Raw genomic sequence first — 20,632 nt, forward strand, 5'->3', positions numbered from 1 at the left:
TCTTCTTACTCTGCTTCAATAAAAAACAAAACTCTACCGAATTAAATCATAAACTATGCGTGTGTTTCAATTTCGTGTTCCTTTTCTTTGGGTCATTTGATGAGAGCCCAGAGTGAATCCTATGCAGGACTGGGATTAGGATAAGGTGAGCGAGGCACTCACTTTACATGCAAATTTTAAGGGGCACCCTCCCCCAAGTAATCTAGATAAAGAATATTTTTTAAAAATCAAAATTAATGCAAAAATCTCTGATGAACAAAATATCTCAATTTTAAATCAAGACAAATCTGACAGGGTTGGATTTAGGGTGAGCGAAGTACATGAGTTGTGCCCACGCAAGGTCTGGTCCTGTTATTTACATTTTTGATATTCATCAGGGATTGTTTTGAATTAAATTAATTCTTAAATGTCGCATTAAAAATATCATCTTGATTACTGGGCTTTTTGGTGCCCCTTAAATTTCATACCTAGAGCAAGTACTGCATTCATTCCACCCTACTTGGTTCTAAGTGTAGAGGCAATTGGGGTCATCTCTTAGGATTTTCTCTTAAAGATGGCATATATGACTCAAGCTGCAGCTGCTCCTGTTCAGCGCTTCCTCTGCCCCTTGAAAGAAAGGGAAAAAGAGATCAGAAGGAGCCAGAAACCATTTCCTTGGAAGACTGCGGAGAGAAACAGATAAGGATGTCTCAGGGAGACAACGAGACTCTCAGAGCTCCTTGTACCTCCTCTTGGCATCCCCAGAGGAAACAGGAAGGACTTTGACCAGACTACTAATTCTTTTCTTCTTTTAGTTCTTACAACTGGACTGGTTCTTTAGTTATTTCACTTTCAACTATGGGCAGCGTATCTTTAGAGTTAGAGGGCAAAGGAAGAGAAGGAAGGGAATCTGATGAAGTCCTCTTCCTCTCTGAGCCTCAGTTGTCTCACTGTAAAGTGAGGGAGCTTGAACGAGATAATCTTTGAGGTTCTTTCCAGGCCTATCACACCACAATTCTATTTCTTAGTAGTACAGAAACTAGCCTTGTTGGAAGGGAGGGTTAGTACTGGGGAGTAGTAAGGAAGAAGGGGTATTTGGCAGGTAAGTGCCAGGTTATGGGAACACTAGTTCTGAACTATGACATTTCAATCCTGTAATTCAGAGCCAGGAACTCCTACTGTGAGCTAGAGCAGCCCCAGGGATGCGTGAGCTTCATAGGGTCCATTCTGTTCCGATCTTTTCAGTTGAGAGACTTCAACTATTGCATTATTTATTTGTACTTAATTAAAGGTTAGATCAAAGAAGGAGGTACACCTATGCTAGTTATTAACTCTGTCTTTGTAAGCAACAAATTCTGATTGATTAGATTAGAGGGGAAGAGAGTGACAGAGGTAAGTAAAGGACATGGGCAAGGCTTACCCATGTGGGGTGGCCCTTTCACAGTTGAGTTTCATTACCCATTTCTCTGCAGAAACCCATTGTCACCATTGTCTTCATGGATGTTGGAATGCCACCAAGGGACCAGGGTCCTCAGCATCTTCAGATGCTGAGCAGGAACAGGTGGTCCTTAGTACATGATGCGGGGTCCTGGTTGCAGCATCATTTCCTGGGTAAAACTTTACAGTAGCTAAAATGTGTCCTTTATGGCTCCCATTTCTATATTTTTTGTTTTGTTTTAATTCTCACCTGAGGCTATTTTCCCCCTATTGATATTTAGAGATTGATAGGGATGGGGGAGGATAGATATAAAGAGAGAAACATCTGATGCCAATTAACTGCCTCCCGCTATTAGTTGCCTCCCACTCGCGCCCCACCAGGGATTGAACCTGCAACCGAGGTACATGGCCTTGACTGGGAATCGAACCTGTAACCCTTCACTCCGTAGGCTGATTCTCTCACCACTGAGCAAACAGTGTTTGTTTTTATTAATTTCTATGTTCTGAATTCTGATTCCTTTTCCTACTCCTCTCCCTGGGCTTTATTGTCCTTCCCAATGATTTCTCTTCCTTTACTCACCTAACCTCCCTCTTGTTAATTAAAAACAAAATTTTACAGATAAATGCATTCCCATTAAAGTGTCAGTATGCAACTGAGACTATCAATGGAAATTATCCTCACAGTATTTTGAGTCAATGAGGATCAAAGCCCAATTCAAATGAATTGTGATGTTTTACACATTTGCAGTTTGGGTGTTGTTGTTTTTATTTCTTTTTATTTACTTATTCTTTGGGGGGGGGGGGTTGTTGTTGTTTTTAATGGGCACCTAGCAGCCCAAATCAAACCCAGGTAGCTGGGATTTCTGCCCACTTGAAATACATGTTCCAGAAAAACTGGGAATCTACACTGTTCTTCTTATTTTTCTCCTTATTGTCTGCTTTCCTATTATCACCTCACTATTTATATCGATGGCAGTCGATGTTTAGGAAATAATCTAAACCTTCTTCCAGCCTCCCCTCAACCTACACTAAGTCTATGTTCAAGGCACAAACATGAACACATCCACTTAATTCTTAATAATCTATTAATAATCAATCAACCCAATTATTAAGGCTTATATATTCTTGGTACTGGGTCTTTGCTCTTGTTTTACATACAGGACATTTTAAAATGAAATATAAAAAAAATACAAGTCCATGTGTACTAATGTCAAATGCGTGGTATAAGAAGTGGGTGGTCTCCCTAGTTGTTTTGGCTCAGTGGTTGAGCATTGACCTATGAACCAAGAGGTTACCAGTTAGATTTCCCTTCAGAGCACATGCTGGGGTTGTGGACTCAATCCCCACTAGGGGGCGTACAGGAGGCAGCCAATTGAAGTTTTTCTCTCTCATGGATGTTTCTATCTGTCCCTTCTTCTCTCTCTAAAATCAATAAAAACATTTTTTTTTGTTTTTAGAAAAAAGAAGTGGGTGGATGGACATAGACAATAGGGTGCTGAAGGCCTGGGGCAGGGGGCAGGGTGGGCTGGAGGGGATTAATGGAGGGAAAAAGGGGACATGTAATACTTTCAACAATAAAGAATTATTTAATAAAAAAGAAAGAAAAGAGAAGTGAATAAGAAAAAAAAGAAGTGGTGGTAAGAAGTTCAGATATATACGTTCAGGATATAGGTGAGAAATGAATTTGGCAAGCTTAAGTAGTGAGAAAATATGTCAACGAAAGAATGGGATCTGAATTGGGCTCTGAAGGGTTTTAAGAGGCAGAAAAGAGTAGGCATTCAGAAAGGAGCAGAAATGGAGAGATGGAATAGAGTGCATTCAAAGGGAGTGAGTCACACTGATTTGATGAGAGCCAGCTTGCATACCGAAATAATGGGAGGTGAGCCTAGAGAAGGGGATTGGATCAAGTAGAGCCTTGGCTAAGTGGCCTCAGGGGATTCGATTACCTCACATAGGCAATGAGGGATAATTGAATGTTTCTGAAGTAATGTCATTACAAGTGGTGTTTTAGAAAGTAGTGTATTGAAGGAATGGAGGGGCAAGGAATGATGATCAGGATATAAGTAAGTATGATAATGCAGGAGATACAAGTGTAAAGGAAGGAGGCTCTTAGAGACCAGAGAAATGAGTAAGATCTTTCTGGAGCAAGATAAAGGATTATCACTGTAAATAACCATTCTTTCTGGGAGCTCATTGTGAATTTTCCAGCACTGACCTCAAGTAAAGAATTTTCTACATCAGTCAAGCCATACTATGTTGTTAACAAACATTGCTAAGAAAGTGTTTGATTCTGTACAGAATAAAAGAAGCAGGAAGTATATTCCAGACTCAAAAGATTTTTAGCCTCAATAAGAGAAAGAAAAGACTAACATATATCAACCAACTTGAAAAATAAAAAAGAACCATATAAAGTGAAGTGCAATATAACCTATGCTGTAGGGTTTCAAAGAAGAAAGAAAAATCACTTTGGGTTAAAATATAAGTAAATAGGGAATATTTCACAGAAGAGAAAGAGTGGTGCTGCCCAGGTCACTAGGATCCTGACAGCCAAATGGACACTGTTCAGTCCTCTGAGTGTCCTTGGTTCCACGTTGTCTTCTACTTCAATCTCGTACAGTTCTCCCTCCCCCGTTTTTGGCCCCTCCTTCCCTCAGCTAGACCCAATAGCAGAAACTCTCAGGAAACAAATACAGTTTCACTTCCGACCCTCCAACAAACTGGAAGCTTTCTCTACAGGATCAGTTTTGCTAAAGAAACTGGTAAAGGCAGATATCCCATGTCTGAGATTGGTGGGAAAAGAAATGGGAGAGGGCGGAATAACATTGTGGGGTTTTTTTCAAGTGCATGCTGGGTACTGTGTGAGGCTGTGGGAGACACAGGAACAGTGAGGAATCTGTGAGTGAGATTCTTGTGATCTATTTGAAGATGACAGATCCTACCGATGAGATTACAGATGAGGGGAACAGGAAGAGAAATAGACTTGGTTCTGGGTACTATACACATATTATCCTATGTAATTCTCACGTTTTCTATTTTTCATATGGGGAAACTGAGGTTAGTTTAATGAGGTAGAGTAAATTGTTAGTGGATAAGCAGGGATTTGAAACTGGGTCTTCAGACTCCACAGCTGATTGTCTTTTCACAGCATCATACTTCCATGAACAGATGTAGGAGTCTTAAGGTACATGAGGGGTCAATCCTGGGAATAACTGTCATGAGGAAAAGAGAGCTAGCTCCTTAATATTCTTCTTAGTTTTACCTCTTACTTTTTATTTTCGCTGCAGAAGAGAGCATCCTAGATCTGAGATGGAGGCCTCTCTGCTGCTACTCTGCCTGGGGCTGATTCTTGTAGGATCTTCAGGAAACAAAATGGAGACAATTAAAGAAGAATTTTCAGAGGGAGAGATGCAAAATGACTTGGCAAAAAGTGACCAAGAAAAACAGACCATTGAGATATTAATGAACTTGACTCTGTTGTATAAAAATACTAGCCTTGGCATATCCAAGGATATTACGTCTTCATTATCGACATTCAGAAGATTACATGATAGCTTCTCCAAGGGAAACAATCCAGGTAATGACAAAGAGTGTTACAATGACATAGTGATCTGGAGAAAAGTTTCAGAAGCTAATGGGTCATGCAAGTTGAGCAATAACTTTATTCTTGGCTCCATGGAAGTGATCTGCAGGGCTCCCAAGACCCCCAGCTGCAAGCGTGGACAGAATCTTGGCATAAGCTGTTTTGAAAGCCCAGACCTGGTGATAACTATGGGCCAGCTTACTACAGGCAAACAGTTCCCCAGGTGCCAATACCACAGTGTTACCTCGTTTAAGAAAATATTGGCAGTGCTAACAGGTCATTCTCTGATGAGCTGGTTAGTTAGTGGCTCTAGATTGTAAGTCTCACAGAGCTGTGAGACTATAGCCTATCTAAAGAAGAAAATACTTATTGTTTATTGCCTTCTGCTATTCACATCTACCCTTTTAGCACTACAGTAAACTGATTATTTATACTAACTGGATGAATGAAAAATCAACCATCGTGGATAATATCATTAAAATTTATAACTGATCCTAGAGTGCGTATACTTTCTTTACACACACACACACACACACACACACACACACACACACACACACTGAATTGCATCCTAGCTCAACTATGAAGCCAAGAAGCAGAGTTCACCCAATGTGACAGAATTAAGGAAAGAAGGTCCAAAACCAATATAGATCATTGAAAATTAATTGTACTGACACTGAGATTATTCAGAGGAATAGTGAATGAGCATAGGGGATATTATTATTGCTACTTCTCTTCAAAGAAACGTGTGTGCTGAGGCATGCACACAAATGTGAGCCCATCTGTGCAGCCAAAGATGCCAGAGGGGAAGACCTCTTGCCTTTGCTGCTGCCCTCAGTCAACACCTCCAGCTCCACGCAACCCTCTTTCCTTATCCCTATCTATGTCACAGGTTGCTGCAGAGGGAAGAAATAAAGTGCTTATTGAAATTTTTCCTCAAGTATAGCCTCGATTCCCCAGGGCCGAGGAATGGCAAGGCACAGAGAAATAAAGAGGCAGAGAGATGAGAAATAGAAAGTCTATGTCAAGTGTCAGGCAGAATTAGTCTTCAATCTTGTTTTCTGATGTTGTAGTGAATTTCTTTTCATTACCAGTTGTTTATTTGTAAATCTATGGTTCAACACTCTACATAAAAGATGGGCAGTTTCTTGTTTATTAACGTGTGCCTATATACTTCTGTTTTCTCATCTTACATCTTCCCTTCATCCTGAGGCCACACTTTTTTAATGACCTAATTTTAAATAAATGCATGTAAATTAATGTTACATCACTGTAATACTTGTACATCACTCTTTATATGTCAACTTTCCTAATGTTTTCATACTCTGGTTTCTCTTCAGATCTCATAAATCTTTCTCCTTTTACTAACATCTTTCACATTTGGTGCAGAATTTTCACATTAAACCTGCAAAACACTGACAATCAACCAACATGCAGCATGTGGGCAGATATTTTTGTATCTTTTAGCTGGGTTTTCCTTGTCAGTGTGGTGACTGTTAAAACAAACATTCACTATGGGCTGGCCAAATCGGTATGTAATTAACACTCAGTTTGCATTTGGCAGCCAGGGGAGAAAGTGCTAGAGAGAAATGTCTGGGGCCCAGAGTTCTCTTCTCTGCAGGAGGAGAACCCAGGGCCCTGGAAGGGAGATGCACTCACTGGGTTTAATTCCAGGGACAGTTCTATGTGGCAAGGCTGGTACTCCCACCCACTCACCAGCCACGGGGTGGGCTCAATCTGTGGGGGAGCAGTTCAACGGGTCTGCTCTTGGTTCAAATGTTAGTAACTTCTTTCTCACCGTAGAATCCTACTGTAGAGTCCAGCCCTGGGTGATGGGCACGCCAGTCCAGAGACAATAACTGTTCAAACTCTAGGAATGTTTCTGTTAATATGCAAGAAAAAGCAAGTCCAGCTTAATTCAGATCTTAGTACAGATTTCTTCCTTCACCAGGAGAGAAGAGCAAAGACTCAGAATAGATAGATACCTTTTTCTACGTCAGGAGCATCCTCTACAGACCAAACTTTTCCTCTTCTCTGAAGGAATCAGGGGCTCTGGCACTCTATTCCAAGCCTTTGGCAGCCCGATCTCCCGAGATCTAGCCAGTCATCATACTATGAAGTCTCAAAGATGTCAAATGAGAGGGCAATAGAGAGTCAAACTCCTGCGTGCTAGCACTTTTCACTGTTGAAGCCTGTCACCTCTTTGACATAATGTGCATCCTAAGGTCCTTCATGATGATAACAGGCAGGGGATTTCTGATTTTAAAATGTGAAGTTATCATAATGTCTCTTTTCTGCTTGCAAACTACAGAGGGCTCCTTTTTTTTTTCCTTATAGCTTCACATGTAAACTTTTCAGACTGGCTTTCAAGGCCGCTAATGCTCCATTATCTTCCTACCTAACCTGTCCCCAGCACCTTCCCAGTCTCTGTTGTTTTGAGGCTGCTCTCTTCACAGTCCACAGAACATGTGTCCTTGTCTTCACTCCTTTGGTGAAAAATATATTTTTTATAATATATTTTTATTGATTTCAGAAAGGAAGGGAGAGGGAGAGAGATAGAAACATCAATGATGAGAGGGAATCATTGATGAGAGAGAAATATTGATCAGCTGCCTCCTGCATGCCCCCCACTGGAGATTGAGCCCGAAACCCCGGCATGTGCCCTTGACCAGAATCAAAGCCCTGACCCTTCAGTCCGCAGGCCAACGCTCTACCCACTGAGCCAAACGATAAGCTGGTGGGCTGATCTTGATGCTCTTCCTCTTCCTGTTCTCATTCTGTTATCTCAGCTCATGCAATCTCACAAGCTCCACTTGACTAGAAATAGCCCAAAAAGTGCTTGTTAGAAAAATAAATGAGGTATATAATGTTAGGTTTGATCAAATAATTGAATCAATACCCCCTCCCCTAGGAACTGACCTTCAGGCCACTTCACAATGGACATTCACTTTTGCTTAGACCACATTCCACGTGCTAAGACCACATTCCACTTGCTAAGACCATTATCTTCCCCCTCAGGACCTGCCCAGAGAATTTTCCACCCAGAAAAAGCTCACCAAGAGTCCTTTAAAATCTCTGACTGCCCGTCCCTTTTAAGGATAGCACTGGCGCCATTTGAGGGCTCAGCCCATCTGATATCCAGATGACCTAATAAATTCATAATCCCTTACCACTTGTGCATTCCTCCTTCAGCGACCCTAACAGATGTGTGTCTAATCCCTAGAGCTGAGAGGAAGCATTAGAGGAAATGAAATGAGTGATAAAGGAGACCAATCTAATCATAAAGGGAATGGAAAAAGGAGTCGGGTCTAGAAACAAAGTTGGAGTGTTACAAAGATTTGAGAAAGGAATACTGGGAGGATTTACTTAGCATAAGAGAAGTACCCTTCTTGTCTCTAACCATTCCCTCTAAAGTGCACTCAATTTCTTTATTATCAACAATTCTGAAATGAAACAAGTCCCTGGCCTCAAGTCCGGGGATGGTGTTGAAGTAAGGAGAGAGCCTTTGCAATATCATGGGTAAATCTTCATCTGTTTTACTGACTCAACCTGTCCCCCCCAAAACAGTCATTTCATATCACTGAGTATCATTTTCCTTATCTATACAATGCAGAGGTTGGAGTATATGTGGCTTCTCTGAGAGATGTGGGTATGCATTAGGATCACAGAGGGGAAGCTTGCAGGTTGCCCACCCCAAACCACCCTCTTTGCTCTCAGGACAAAGAGGTACATAATGCACAGGGCTGCCCAGCCAGACTGGCTGTCCCAACTGCCCCATCCCTTTCTAGGCTCCCTGAACAAAAGTGATATATGCTACTTCTAGGTCCAGGTCATATGACATTGGACTGGCCTCTTCTGTGATTTTTTTTCTTTCCAACATCTAGATCCCAAAATTAAACATGTGTTTGACTCAACCTTGATAATGTAGATGATGATAATGTCCTAGAAAGGACAGCAGAAGGGAGGGATGCCACATGCCTGAGTAACTGTGTTGGCAAGTTATCTTGCCAACTTGGACTGCTGATCCTGGGACTGTTATATAAGAGAGAGACAAATACATATATTTAAAATTCACTCTACTTTGAGATGTAGCTCTATCACCTTAACCTTACCATAATAAATTTAATAACTTTGGGAACTGTTATCACATACAAATTCCTGGGCTAATCCAGCCGATTTGGGTTCTATAGAGAAGAGATAGGACTGTAGCACGTGGGATGTTTAGAAGAGTGTTAGGTGTGTTGATGTACAACAAACTTTGAATACCACTAGATTAGATGAACTAAAAGCTTTCTTTCTAGTTAGAGAACATTCTGATTCTAGTCCTAGCTAGGGGGGAAAGGTTGCTGCCTGTGTATTCAGATCTTTCAAGGATAGCACTGGAGCAAAACAAGCCAATTTAACTCAAAGAGCATCCACCCTACACAGTGTCCCAGAACTAGCAAGGCCGGGTACCCCCAAACTGTAGCCATGGATACATCTGGGAGAAAATAACAGGGCACTGTAAGCAGCAGTCAGTTTTCCTTCTAAGACAGCGGTTCTCAACCTGTGGGTCGCCTAAGACCATCCTGCATATCAGATATTTACATTACGATTCATAACAGTAGCAACATTACAGTTATGAAGTAGCAACGAAAATAATTTTATGGTTGGGTCACAACATGAGGAACTGTATTTAAAGGGCCAGAAGGTTGAGAACTTCCACCTAAGAGAAGTTGGCAGAGGGGCCACACACATGAAATGCATCCTTTGTACTCCAGCAACCAGAACTGGCAGGTTTGGGATAAGATGACTGTTTAAAATTCCTAAACCTTCATGCTTCTAAAATATGTTAAATTTTTTAAAAGTTACATATAATTACCACAAAGATGGTTAATGACTAATAACAATAATTGGTAGCAACAATTGAGCTCTTATGATATGCCAGGCACTGGTCTAAGTATATATATAAATATAAGCATATGTGTAGATATATATAAATATAAGTAATATAAATATATACATATATATAGTCTCAGAACAATCTTCAGGAGGAAGATCATTATTATTATCCCCACTTCAGTGATGAGGAAACTGAAGCACAAAGACTTTAAGGGATGTACAAAGAAATCACACAGGAGGTCCCCCAGGAAGAAACAAGGACATTCTGATTCCCTAGGCCATGCTTTTAGCCATTCATCTTTATTTAATAGGAAAAAGCAAACTCCTTTTTGTGGAGTGGCCCAAGAAGTGATGGGCCACTCCTGAATAAACTCGATCTCACGGGATTGTTGTGAGGATTGAATGGCAGCTGTTATTGTCAGGGCACTCTGTTAAGCACACAACTGAAGAGAAACATTTGCAATACATATGGCTGACAAAGAGTTGATATTGTTAATATATACATAGGGGACTGTCCTAATAAGATAAAAATGAACATTCAGAAAAATAAGCAAGGCACACTGTTGTGGACCAACATTCGCGAGAATAAGACCACCAACTCCAATTAGGTCTTAAACAGCAAGCGAGGATTTATTGAGCTGGCCAGCGTCTGCCACAGGCTTTCCCCTGTAACAACCCTGAGCTTTGGGTTACCCGAGCTTTTATCCCCAGAAAACACAAAACGTCCTTGATTTACAGTTACAAGGCTCTCATCAGGACCTTGACGCCGATGTCTGGGAGTGGGAGCCTTGGAGTTATGCCTGGTTACCTATCCTTGACCCCATCCTTGTTAAAATTTTTTACTGACATTCAATTCATCACACACAAACAGAAAATTAACAAATTAACAGAAGATAAAAATAAGTAGTCGTTCAACATTTGGAAACTGTTTCCTTCTTACTAAAGGTAATATAAATAAAAATAATGCAATGTCATTTTTTATGGGCCCCATCAGCCGAAATAAGATTTTGAAAAATAACATAGTGCTGGCATAGGTACAGGACAGTGGATATCCTCATGCACTCCTCCTGGGAAAGCAGTTAGTACATTTGCTGTCTTCCTGGGGAGCAACTTAAACTAAGCCTCATTCCAGTTTTCAAATCCCTGCATGTTTGGTTTCTTTACTTCCCTGATGACACTCTTTCTTCCTTTCACACATCCTTCAGGTAAGACACTCAACTCCTTCAATTATGGCCCTGACGGCTCTCTGAGTTTGTGGCCTCATTGAAAGGCCTGAGTAGGCCCTGGGGCTTCTCTTTCATAGGGTCAAAGAGCAGGACCGCAGGAGCTAGCAGAGCCTGGGCCTTCGAGAGCTGCAGGCTATGCTGCTTGCCTGTGCTCTCTTTGCTGTCCCCAGCTCAGACTGTTCAAGAACTCCATGTTCTCTATTAAGGGACTGTAGGCTGAGCTCTGGGACCTACCCTTTCTGAGAGTCTCCAGGGCAGGATGAGCTCTTGAAACATGCCCACACAAAGAGGGACCCCTGTCCCCTTCTACCCCTTCTATCCCTTCTTCATCTAACTTCCATGTTCTCTTCTATTTAGCAGATTGCTCCCTCAACACACATCTCCCTTCTACACCTTTCATGGCTTCTGCTTTCTAATATCCTTCCAGGCTTTGTACCATGTGTTCTTCTCTGTGTGTCTTACATTTGAATTCACTGTTGAGGGGTAGAGTGACAAGCTGGGCAGATTTCTGGAGCCAGGCCATCCACTTTCACTCAAAGGCCAGCATTCCATCTGCCCTGGTTTCAGTCCCTGTGGGGCAACTTGTTCATCCAGTGCTAATGGAACATATGGCACTGAGTTGCTCAGGTGGAAAAGGGTAAGAATGGCATGAATTGCTGGAGTCACCCTGCATACACATCAAGCTCTCTGAGGAGGTGCCGCTGAGCAGCTCTCTAGTCTACTAAATTCCCCCTTGTCTTCCTTTAGGAAAAATTCTGGAATTGCTCAGCTGTCTTTATAAAAATCATACTCATTGTAACCATTTTAAAGAAAAGGTGCAGATTAAAAAATGTCCCCTCACTATACAAGGTGTTGGACACAGGACAATAATATAATATCTTAGGAGAGAAAGATATCTCTGTTATCTGAAATGATCAGTGCAGGCACCTGTGAAAGAAGAACTAAAATCTTGAACTTGACAGATGATCCATTAAAATAGCTAAAATTTGAATAGAAGAAAAAAGGAGGACTAGGAATGGGAAGAAACACATGAATAGGAGAAGTGGAAATATGGTTGATATTGCTAAAACCGTTCCAGCTTTTGTTTTGTTTTGTGTTTTTTTTTTTTTGGACTAGCATTAGTGTTAGGGGCAGAAATAGAATGTTGGGGACTAGCTATAATTATAAGAAATGTTAATCTTGCTCTGTTAACCGTGATTGTTTTGTTCTGATGAAAGAAGGCACACTCTGCTCAACTGGTGTGCTCAGTGGTTGAATGTTGACCTATGAACCAAGAGGTCACGGTTCAATTCCCAGTCAGGGCACATGCCGGGGTTGTGAGCTCAATCCCCAGTGTAGGGCCTGCAGGAGGCAGCCAATCAATGATTCTCTCTCATCATTGATGATTCTATCTCTCTTTCCCTCTCCCTTCCTTTCTGAAATCAATAAAAATCTATTTTAAAAAACAAACAAATAAATAAAGAAGGCACATTCTAACATGGCTGGCAGTTACACATGGGACCTGGGAGCTCACCTGGAAATGCAGTCCATCCTCCCCATCAGAGAGCTGCCTATTATTATGGAAAGATCAACAGCCTTGTTGCAGAAACTAGAATCGCCAGCCCTTTGAAGACCCCAGCCCTTCACATATCACTAATCCCTTTGCATATTAGAAACCCTTTGAAGACCCCCAGCCTTTGCATACCCCTCAGGCCTTTGAAAATCTCCAGACCTGTGAAGTGCCCATTTGGCATACCTTTTGCCTACTTCCCATGTAATCTTTGTCCTTCTACCCAATATAAGCAGCTGGCTTATGGTGGGGTGCAGAGCAGATTTTTGTGGATGACCTACTGCTCTCCCATACTGCCAGCAGTATTGGAATAAACACTCATATATAATTCAACTGTCTAGTTAATTGGCTCAAGTAGTGACAGGTAGCATGGACCCATTGATTGCCCTGTTCAGGAAGCCAGCATGAATCATCTGGAAATGGCTGAGGGCAATACCTCAAACCTGAAAAGGATGATTGTTTGCTGCCAGACAGCTGAGGACATTTCAATCTACATGTTATTGCCTCCTACTGGCCAAACACCTGAACAGCCTTGGGCAGTTTCTCCAATCTGACAATGGATTCTGTATACCTAACCCTACCCTTTGATATGTATATCTATCTTGCCTTAGGACAATTTTTGTTAATAAAAAGCAAGGGGTCCTGCCCTTACTGGTTTGGCTCAGTGGATAGAGTGTCAGCCTGCGGACTCAAGGGTCCCAGGTTCGATTCCGATCAAGGGCATGTACCTTGGTTGCGGGCACATCCCCAGTGGGGAGTGTGCAGGAGGCAGCTGTTCGATGTTTCTCTCTCATCGATGTTTCTAACTCTCTATCCCTCTCCCTTCCTCTCTGTAAAAAATCAATAAAATATATTTTTTTTAAAAAGCAAGGGGTCCTGAGACAAGGAGAACTTAGTTCCTTTAACTAAGTCTTCTCTGACTCCCCAAAATGCCTTTCAAAATTATGTTTCATCTCTGGACTCTTTATTAATTTACACACAGCACTTTTCCAGATTCCTGTTACAAGACCACCAGCAGTCCTGTTACATTAGCATGGTATATAATTTCACATCCTTTACTGATAGTTAACCTCTTTATTTCTTCATATAAAGTGCATGTCTTGTAGCCAGTGTATAGATGAGGTTTGTTTTTTTAAATTCAGTCTGACTATCACTAGCTTTTAATTGGTATGCTTTGACCATTTACATTTAATGAAATTATTGATATGGTTAGTTTGAACCTAACATCTCTATTTAATGATTGTCCCTTCTTTGTTCCCTTTTTCTGATTTTTTTGGGTCTTCACTTGGATTTATAAAAATTTTTTAATGATTCCATTTTTAAACTCCTTTGTTGACTTTTTACTTATATCTATTTTTTTGTTAATTCAGTGATTGCATCAGGATTTTTAGTATATATTTTTATATACTTTCAACTGATACTGTATTATTTCATTTATTGTTTAAGAACCTAATGGCAATATACTTCCATTTCTCTCCTTTTAGATTTTATGTTACTGTTACATTTCACTTTATAATATGATATAAATTTCATTATACATAGCTACTATTTTTTATATTTTAAATAAGTTAAATAGTAAGAAAAAACATTTATTTGGCCATATAATTACCATTTACAGTGTTCTTCATTCCCTTATGTAGACCATAGTTCCAACTGATACAATTTTCCCCCTGCCTGTTTGATTTCTTTTAACATTTCTTGCAGTGTGGGTTTGCTGGTGATGAATTGTTTAAGCTTTGCAATCAAAGAAAGTTTTTTTGTTTGTTTGATTTTTAAATTTCAGAGAGGAAGGGAGAAGGAGAAAGAGATAGAAACATCAATGATGAAAGAGAATCATTGATCGGCTGCCTCCTGCCCGCCCCTCTGGGGGATCAAGCCCAAAACCCAGGCATGTGCCCTAACTGGGAATCAAACTGTGACCTCCTGGTTCATAGTTCGATGCTCAACCACTGAGCCACACTGGCTAGGCCAGAGAAAGTTTTTATTTTACCTTAGTGTTTGGAAGATATTTTTGTCAGGTACAGAATTTCTACATTCACAGTTTTCTTACTTTGAATACTTTAATAATGTTTTCCACTATAGTCTTACTTATGTTGTTTCAGATGAGAAATCTAAAGTCACTCCTATCTTGGTTTCTGTGGCCATAGCATGTCTTTGTTCTGAGGCTGTGTTTTTGGACTGAAGGGGTCCATTTGCCTGCACACATCAAAGCCAAATAAGATATGATCAAGCGTTTCCAGCCAAGAAAGTAAGGATTTATTAAGGAGATGGCACCATGCCCAGAATCACAGGTAGCACATGCTCAAAGACCTGGCTCCCCCATGGCTTCCAGGGGATAGATTATATAGGAAAAAATTATTAGTCATGGTAGCTAATAGAGTTAGGGTCATGGTCTCTACTGATTGGTTGGCACTAGGGAAGGAGGTAGTTGATCATTGTATCTGGTCCTGATGTCAGCCATGGCATTGCCTCTTCTGGTTTCATAAGGATGCAGTCAGTGGGGTCATTCTGGAAAGACAATTGAGATCTAGATGTTATCTCTAGTTTGACTGAAACTCTGTCTCCATGGTCAACAGACCTGACACTACTGGATGAGGACCAGAGGGCCTAACGATTAAACCAGAGAGAGTGAAGTGGGTGAGTCAGGACACTAGGTGAGACCAGTTTGAGTCAAAGGAGGGGGGGGGGGGTGGAATCAAAATAAAAGGCCAGATTAAAGAAAATAAGGTTTCTGCACAGTTACAGATGCCTCTATGCCATAGTATGGTTTTCTATTTATTGCTATTTTTCCCCAAATTTGATTATAATGCATTTTGGTATAGTTTTCTTCATGTTTTTGTGTTTGGGGTTTGTTGAGCTTTTTCTCTCTTTTTTATTTATTTGTGAATTTATACTTCTCATCAAGTTTTGAAGTTTTTGGACATTATTTCTTCTCATTTTCTTTCCATCCCCCTGCTTCTCTTCTTTAGAGACTCAAATTATCATTCTACAACTTACTGATGCTCTTTTAACATTTGTTTTCTTTTTTTTTTTTTTAAATTTTTTTTTTAAATATATTTTATTGATTTCCCACAGAGAGGAAGGGAGAGAGACAGAGAGTTAGAAACATCGATGAGAGAGAAACATCGATCAGCTGCCTCTTGCACACCCCCTACTGGGGATGTGCCCGCAACCAAGGTACATGCCCTTGACCGGAATCGAACCTGGGACCCTTCAGTCCGCAGGCCGACGCTCCATCCACTGAGCCAAACCGGCCTTGGCACATTTGTTTTCTTTTTATGAGTTTCATTCCTATTGCTTTCTATTCACTAATCTTTCTTCCACAATGTCTTACCTGAAATTAATCCCATCCAGTGTATTTACCACCTTATACATTGTAGTCTTTATCTTTAACAGTTTGATTTGTTTTATTTTCTATTGTCCATCAATCTACTTAACTTTTTGCACATAAAGAATTCAGTTATAACAGTGGTATTAATGTATTTACTCCTGTTCTGAGCCAACTTTTTTTTTTTCTGGTCAATTTCAATGAATTGATCATTCTCCTCATTATACTTTATGTTTTCCTGCTGCCTTTTATGCTCAGTAATCTTTGATTGGATGCCAAACATTGAGAATGTTGCCTTGTTAGTTTACCCGGTATGGATATTTTTGTTTTCCTATAAATCTTCTTGAACTTTCTTCTGGGATGCACATAGGGTTCGGAATCACATGGAGCCTTAGGCAGGTTCAGAGCGGGAACAGTCTAGGACTAATTATCCCCGCTACTGAGGCAAGACCTTCCTGAGTACTTTACCTAATGCCCCATAAATTTTTTATTTTTTTCATTCTGGCTAGAAGGAGTAGGCACTATTCCTTCTGATCCTTTTAGGTGGTTTTTCCTCAGCCTCGGTGGTTTTCTTTCACGCATGAACGGTACTCCGCTGAGTACTTGAGAGGAACCCTTTGCAAGTCTCCAGGTTTCCGTGTGGAGGCAGCTGTCTCCTCTCTGGCCCTTTTCCCTGTGGATTCAAGTGTCCCTGGCCTCTTCATTCCCTCAATTTCATCTCCTCAACTAAGGTAGTTTTCAGGCTCTTCCCAAATTTGCCCTCCTTTCACTTCTGCCTGAAATCTCTCTCAAAATGCTAAGCTGAGGGAATTGTAGGGATGAGCTTCTTTGTTTCCTGTCTCTCAAGGATCAGTGTGTTTTGTTGCCTGATGTTCTGTGTCTTGAAAATAATTTTCCTAGCGTTTTGTCAGTTTTTTCCCCTCTTGTTTCAGGTGGGAGGCTCAATCGGACCCGAATTAACTCCTTCTTGACTGGAAGATGATATTCGTCCTTTTTTTTCTCTCATTTTAAAACCAAATCTGAAGTATTTTCATCTTAACAGCCTCCCTACACATTTCTGAAGCTAAATGACCTCTCCTTACTTTTCTGGTGGGAAAATAGAGACATCACAGCGGAGTTGCACCCATGATAAGCATCTGTAGTTAGTGATGCAAAAGCTAAGGAATGCGGAGGTTGAGTGGGGGTTTCACAGTAAATAAGAATACTTTGTTAAGTTATAAATCGGCAGTTTGCTTTTATTGCTGTGGAGTATTGGAAAAGAAAAAAGTTTTTTATTTCTATAACACAAATAAGTTGTCATACTTTTGGATTTTGATAGCTCAAAGTGATGCTAATGGCTTTTGTGTTAAATTTAAACATGTTTAGCTATCTGAAACATGAGAAAAAAAATAACACTGTTTAATATTAAGACAATTTATAACAGAAAGAGAAACAGTGATGATACCAAGCATTATCTACATGCAAAGAAATGTATTTTCTGATTTACTAGGACAAATTCAGATACTTTGATTTTTTTCATTGTGTCGGAAAGGTAGAATACACCTAAATAACAGGTAAATTTTATCGCCACTCTTCACAGTTGTGATTTTGTGCACATATGTTGGATTTAGAAAAGAAATCCACACTTTTCTTGCATCTGAGTTTGAAAACCAATTTCACACTCCACATGTTGTACACAAGTATTTTTTAAAAGATGTTGTTGGTTTTCACAATTTATTTTTGGTGCCTCTTGCCATTAGAGATTATTATGTTATTTTTTTTGGTGACATTTTCTGTGTAAGTATGAATATGTATTCAGTCTCTGTGTGTGTAACCTAGTCTTTCAATAAATTTCTTCATGCCTGTTCTCTTGTTTTGTTTAATAACGACATCCCTTGCCCTAGCTGGTTTGGCTCAGGGGATAGAGCATCAGCCTGCAGACTGAAGGGTCCTGGGTTCAATTCTGATCAAGGAACTCATGCCTGGGTTGCAGACTTGATTCCCAGTAGGGAGTGTGCAAGGAGGTAGCTGATCAATGATTCTTTCTCATCATTAATGTTTCTATCTCTACTCCTCTCTTCCTGTCTGAAATCAATAACAAAACATTTTTAAAAAGATATCCCTTACTACCTCCAAATGTATGAAAAATATTCTAGAACGTATATATAACTGTAATATACATAATGATGTTTTTAAAAATATTACTTTAATCTCCAGTCCATCATACCTTGAGTAGTGTGTGTGTGTGTGTGTGTGTGTGTGTGTGTGTGTGTGTGTGTTTTATGAACACTGGAATCTGTGTTATTCTTTTCTTGATATAGAGCCCATTGTTACTAGATTTATTCTCTCTTTCTCAAGCAAAATCTATGACAGTGAAGTATGGTAGCTACCATCTATAGTTTAACTCTAACCCTGCTGTTTGGCTTAACAATAGAAAAGTTACTTTGATTTTCTGAATTGTATAAATCATCCCATTCGATTGAATGCCTTATTGATTGTAACGTGACTATCCCATTGATTGTGATCTTACTGGTTATCGAAGCACATTCCTCTGTACCTGGGAACCAGGACAGCACAATTATCCCAAGACCTGAGGGTTCCAGATAATGTTTCCCTGTCAACTCAGTGGTCCCAAGACCCGAGGGCTCTAAATAATGTGTTTCTGTCAACTCAGTGGTCCAAAGACCCAAAACTATAAATATTCTTTGTAGATAACTAATCAGCTCAATCTTGCCTCTGTAACTGCTTTGTGCAAACCAGGGTCCTCATTCCAAACGCTGGGATGTAATCAATACCTTTGTGATTTTTGCCTATATAAGTCTGGTTTTGCCACCATCTTATTACTATGAGATTTGGGAATGTCCCCTCATAGTCCCGGATTGCAATAAATGTGACTCTTTAATTCGACTTCTTAAGGCGTCCTTCTGTGATTCACGGGGTACATTAAAACAATAGTCTATCCTAACATCGTTCATACTTCTATTTTCTTATTATTTCAGAGCTCTGGGAAGGGCTAACTATATAATTAGATCAAACCAGTGGTCATATCTTGGTCTATACCTTCTAAACCCACACTGGCATTACAGGAGAAAAAATCAGGTATCAATACAACAAATCCTTTTAAAAATTGTGTAGAACCACACAATTAAAAAGTAAACAGGGCATGAGAAAATATAAATTTGTAGAAAACTGCAATCAATCGTGAAGAGATTTCCGTCATCCCAGAGCTGATTTGACTCCATTTTTGCAAAATAAGATGTCAAAATTACTCTACATTGTGCTCTGAAGGTTGGTTTTCAATTATTGAATAACATGTAGTTTGTATATATCTATTCTGTGTGCCTTTGTAAACTCAGATTATCCAGTCTGTACTGTGGCCCTAAGGGGAAATGTCTTTAACTGAGCAAAAGATGTGAATTTCAGAGACCCCATTGATCCTCCTATGACCCATAAGATTCACATTTTCCCCTGAGATTTTCTCAATCTGATACAATTCTTAATTTGGTTTGGGTATGAAGACCTGAAACATAAATATTGCCTAAAAATGTTTGTGAAATGTATACATGAAGCTGGTTAAAGCCTACATTTTTCTTTTTTTGTTAATCCTCACCTGAAGATATTTTTTTCCACTGCTTTTCAGAGAGAGTTTAAAAGAGGGAAGGAGGGGAAAAGAGAGAGAGAGAGAGAGAGAGAGAGAGAGAGAGAGAGAGAGAGAAATACCGATGGGAGACACATCCAGTGGTTGCTTCTACCCACACCCTGACTGGGGGCATGAGTGAACCCACAACTCAGGTACATGCCCTTGATCAGGAATCGAACCCCCGACACTTCAGTGTGTGGTCCAACACTCTAAGCACTGAGCAACACAGCAAAGTGTGCCTACATTTTTCTTATACAATTTAACTAAGAGCTACTATGAGATTTACTCACAAGGTAAGTCTAATTCTAAGGACGGAGCTTTTGAATCTATCTGAGCTCAACCACTCAAATGAAGGAACTGACTTCCTGACGCTGATAAAAGTGGAAGTTCACTGATATCAAAATGTGGCATTCTGAGAAGTTGGCACTTAATATTAAGAACATGTACAAACCAGATCTTAAAAATCAAGTGACACTTCTTTAGAGTTACTTATTTTAAATTAGGAAAATAGGCACCTTTAAAGATAACAATACAAAATTAGACATTCAGAAATAACAGTTTACTAAAGCTTTGTTTTGATTCCCCTCCCATCCATGTCTTCTGCATTCCATTAATTGGAATAATGTTGTAGATATAGTTCAGTGTTTTTATTTTTCAGTAGCCATTTGTAATGGACATTTGTTGCTTTGTATTGGTCTCCATTCCCTTTTTGTGTTGTAGGGAACAACCCTTCTGTCAGCAATTGGAATTCTGCTGGGGTTTTCATTGGTTTTGCCTTTACTTCTCAAAGAAAGACATGAGCTTCAGGTCAGCCAATCAGAGGACTCCACATGCCTAGATTTATTCATGTGATAGAAACAAGGCCTATCAGAAAAGTTTATTTTCCTAGGATGAAAGTGGAAAAGAATGATACCTTCTACCGTGACCTTAAATATAGGTTATAAAGGTGACAATGATTTTCTCTGCCATTGCATGAAGAGCCTCTGCATAAGAATGAGTTAGTAAAGAAAGCAGAATAGAATAAGTCTGGTGA

At 40.0% G+C, this 20,632-nt stretch overlaps 1 protein-coding gene across 1 annotated transcript; it reads left to right on the forward strand.

Moving 5' to 3' along the window:
- Positions 1-4,722: 4,722 nt before the first annotated feature.
- On the forward strand, positions 4,723-5,316 carry RNASE11 (ribonuclease A family member 11 (inactive)). The gene has a single exon (XM_006087451.1). The coding sequence runs from the start codon at positions 4,723-4,725 to the stop codon at positions 5,314-5,316; it is 594 nt and encodes a 197-aa protein (XP_006087513.1).
- The last annotated feature ends 15,316 nt before the right edge of the window (positions 5,317-20,632 follow it).

Source organism: Myotis lucifugus, unplaced genomic scaffold, assembly GCF_000147115.1.
Source record: "Myotis lucifugus unplaced genomic scaffold, Myoluc2.0 scaffold_38, whole genome shotgun sequence".
In the NCBI taxonomy this organism is placed as follows: Eukaryota; Metazoa; Chordata; class Mammalia; order Chiroptera; family Vespertilionidae; genus Myotis; species Myotis lucifugus.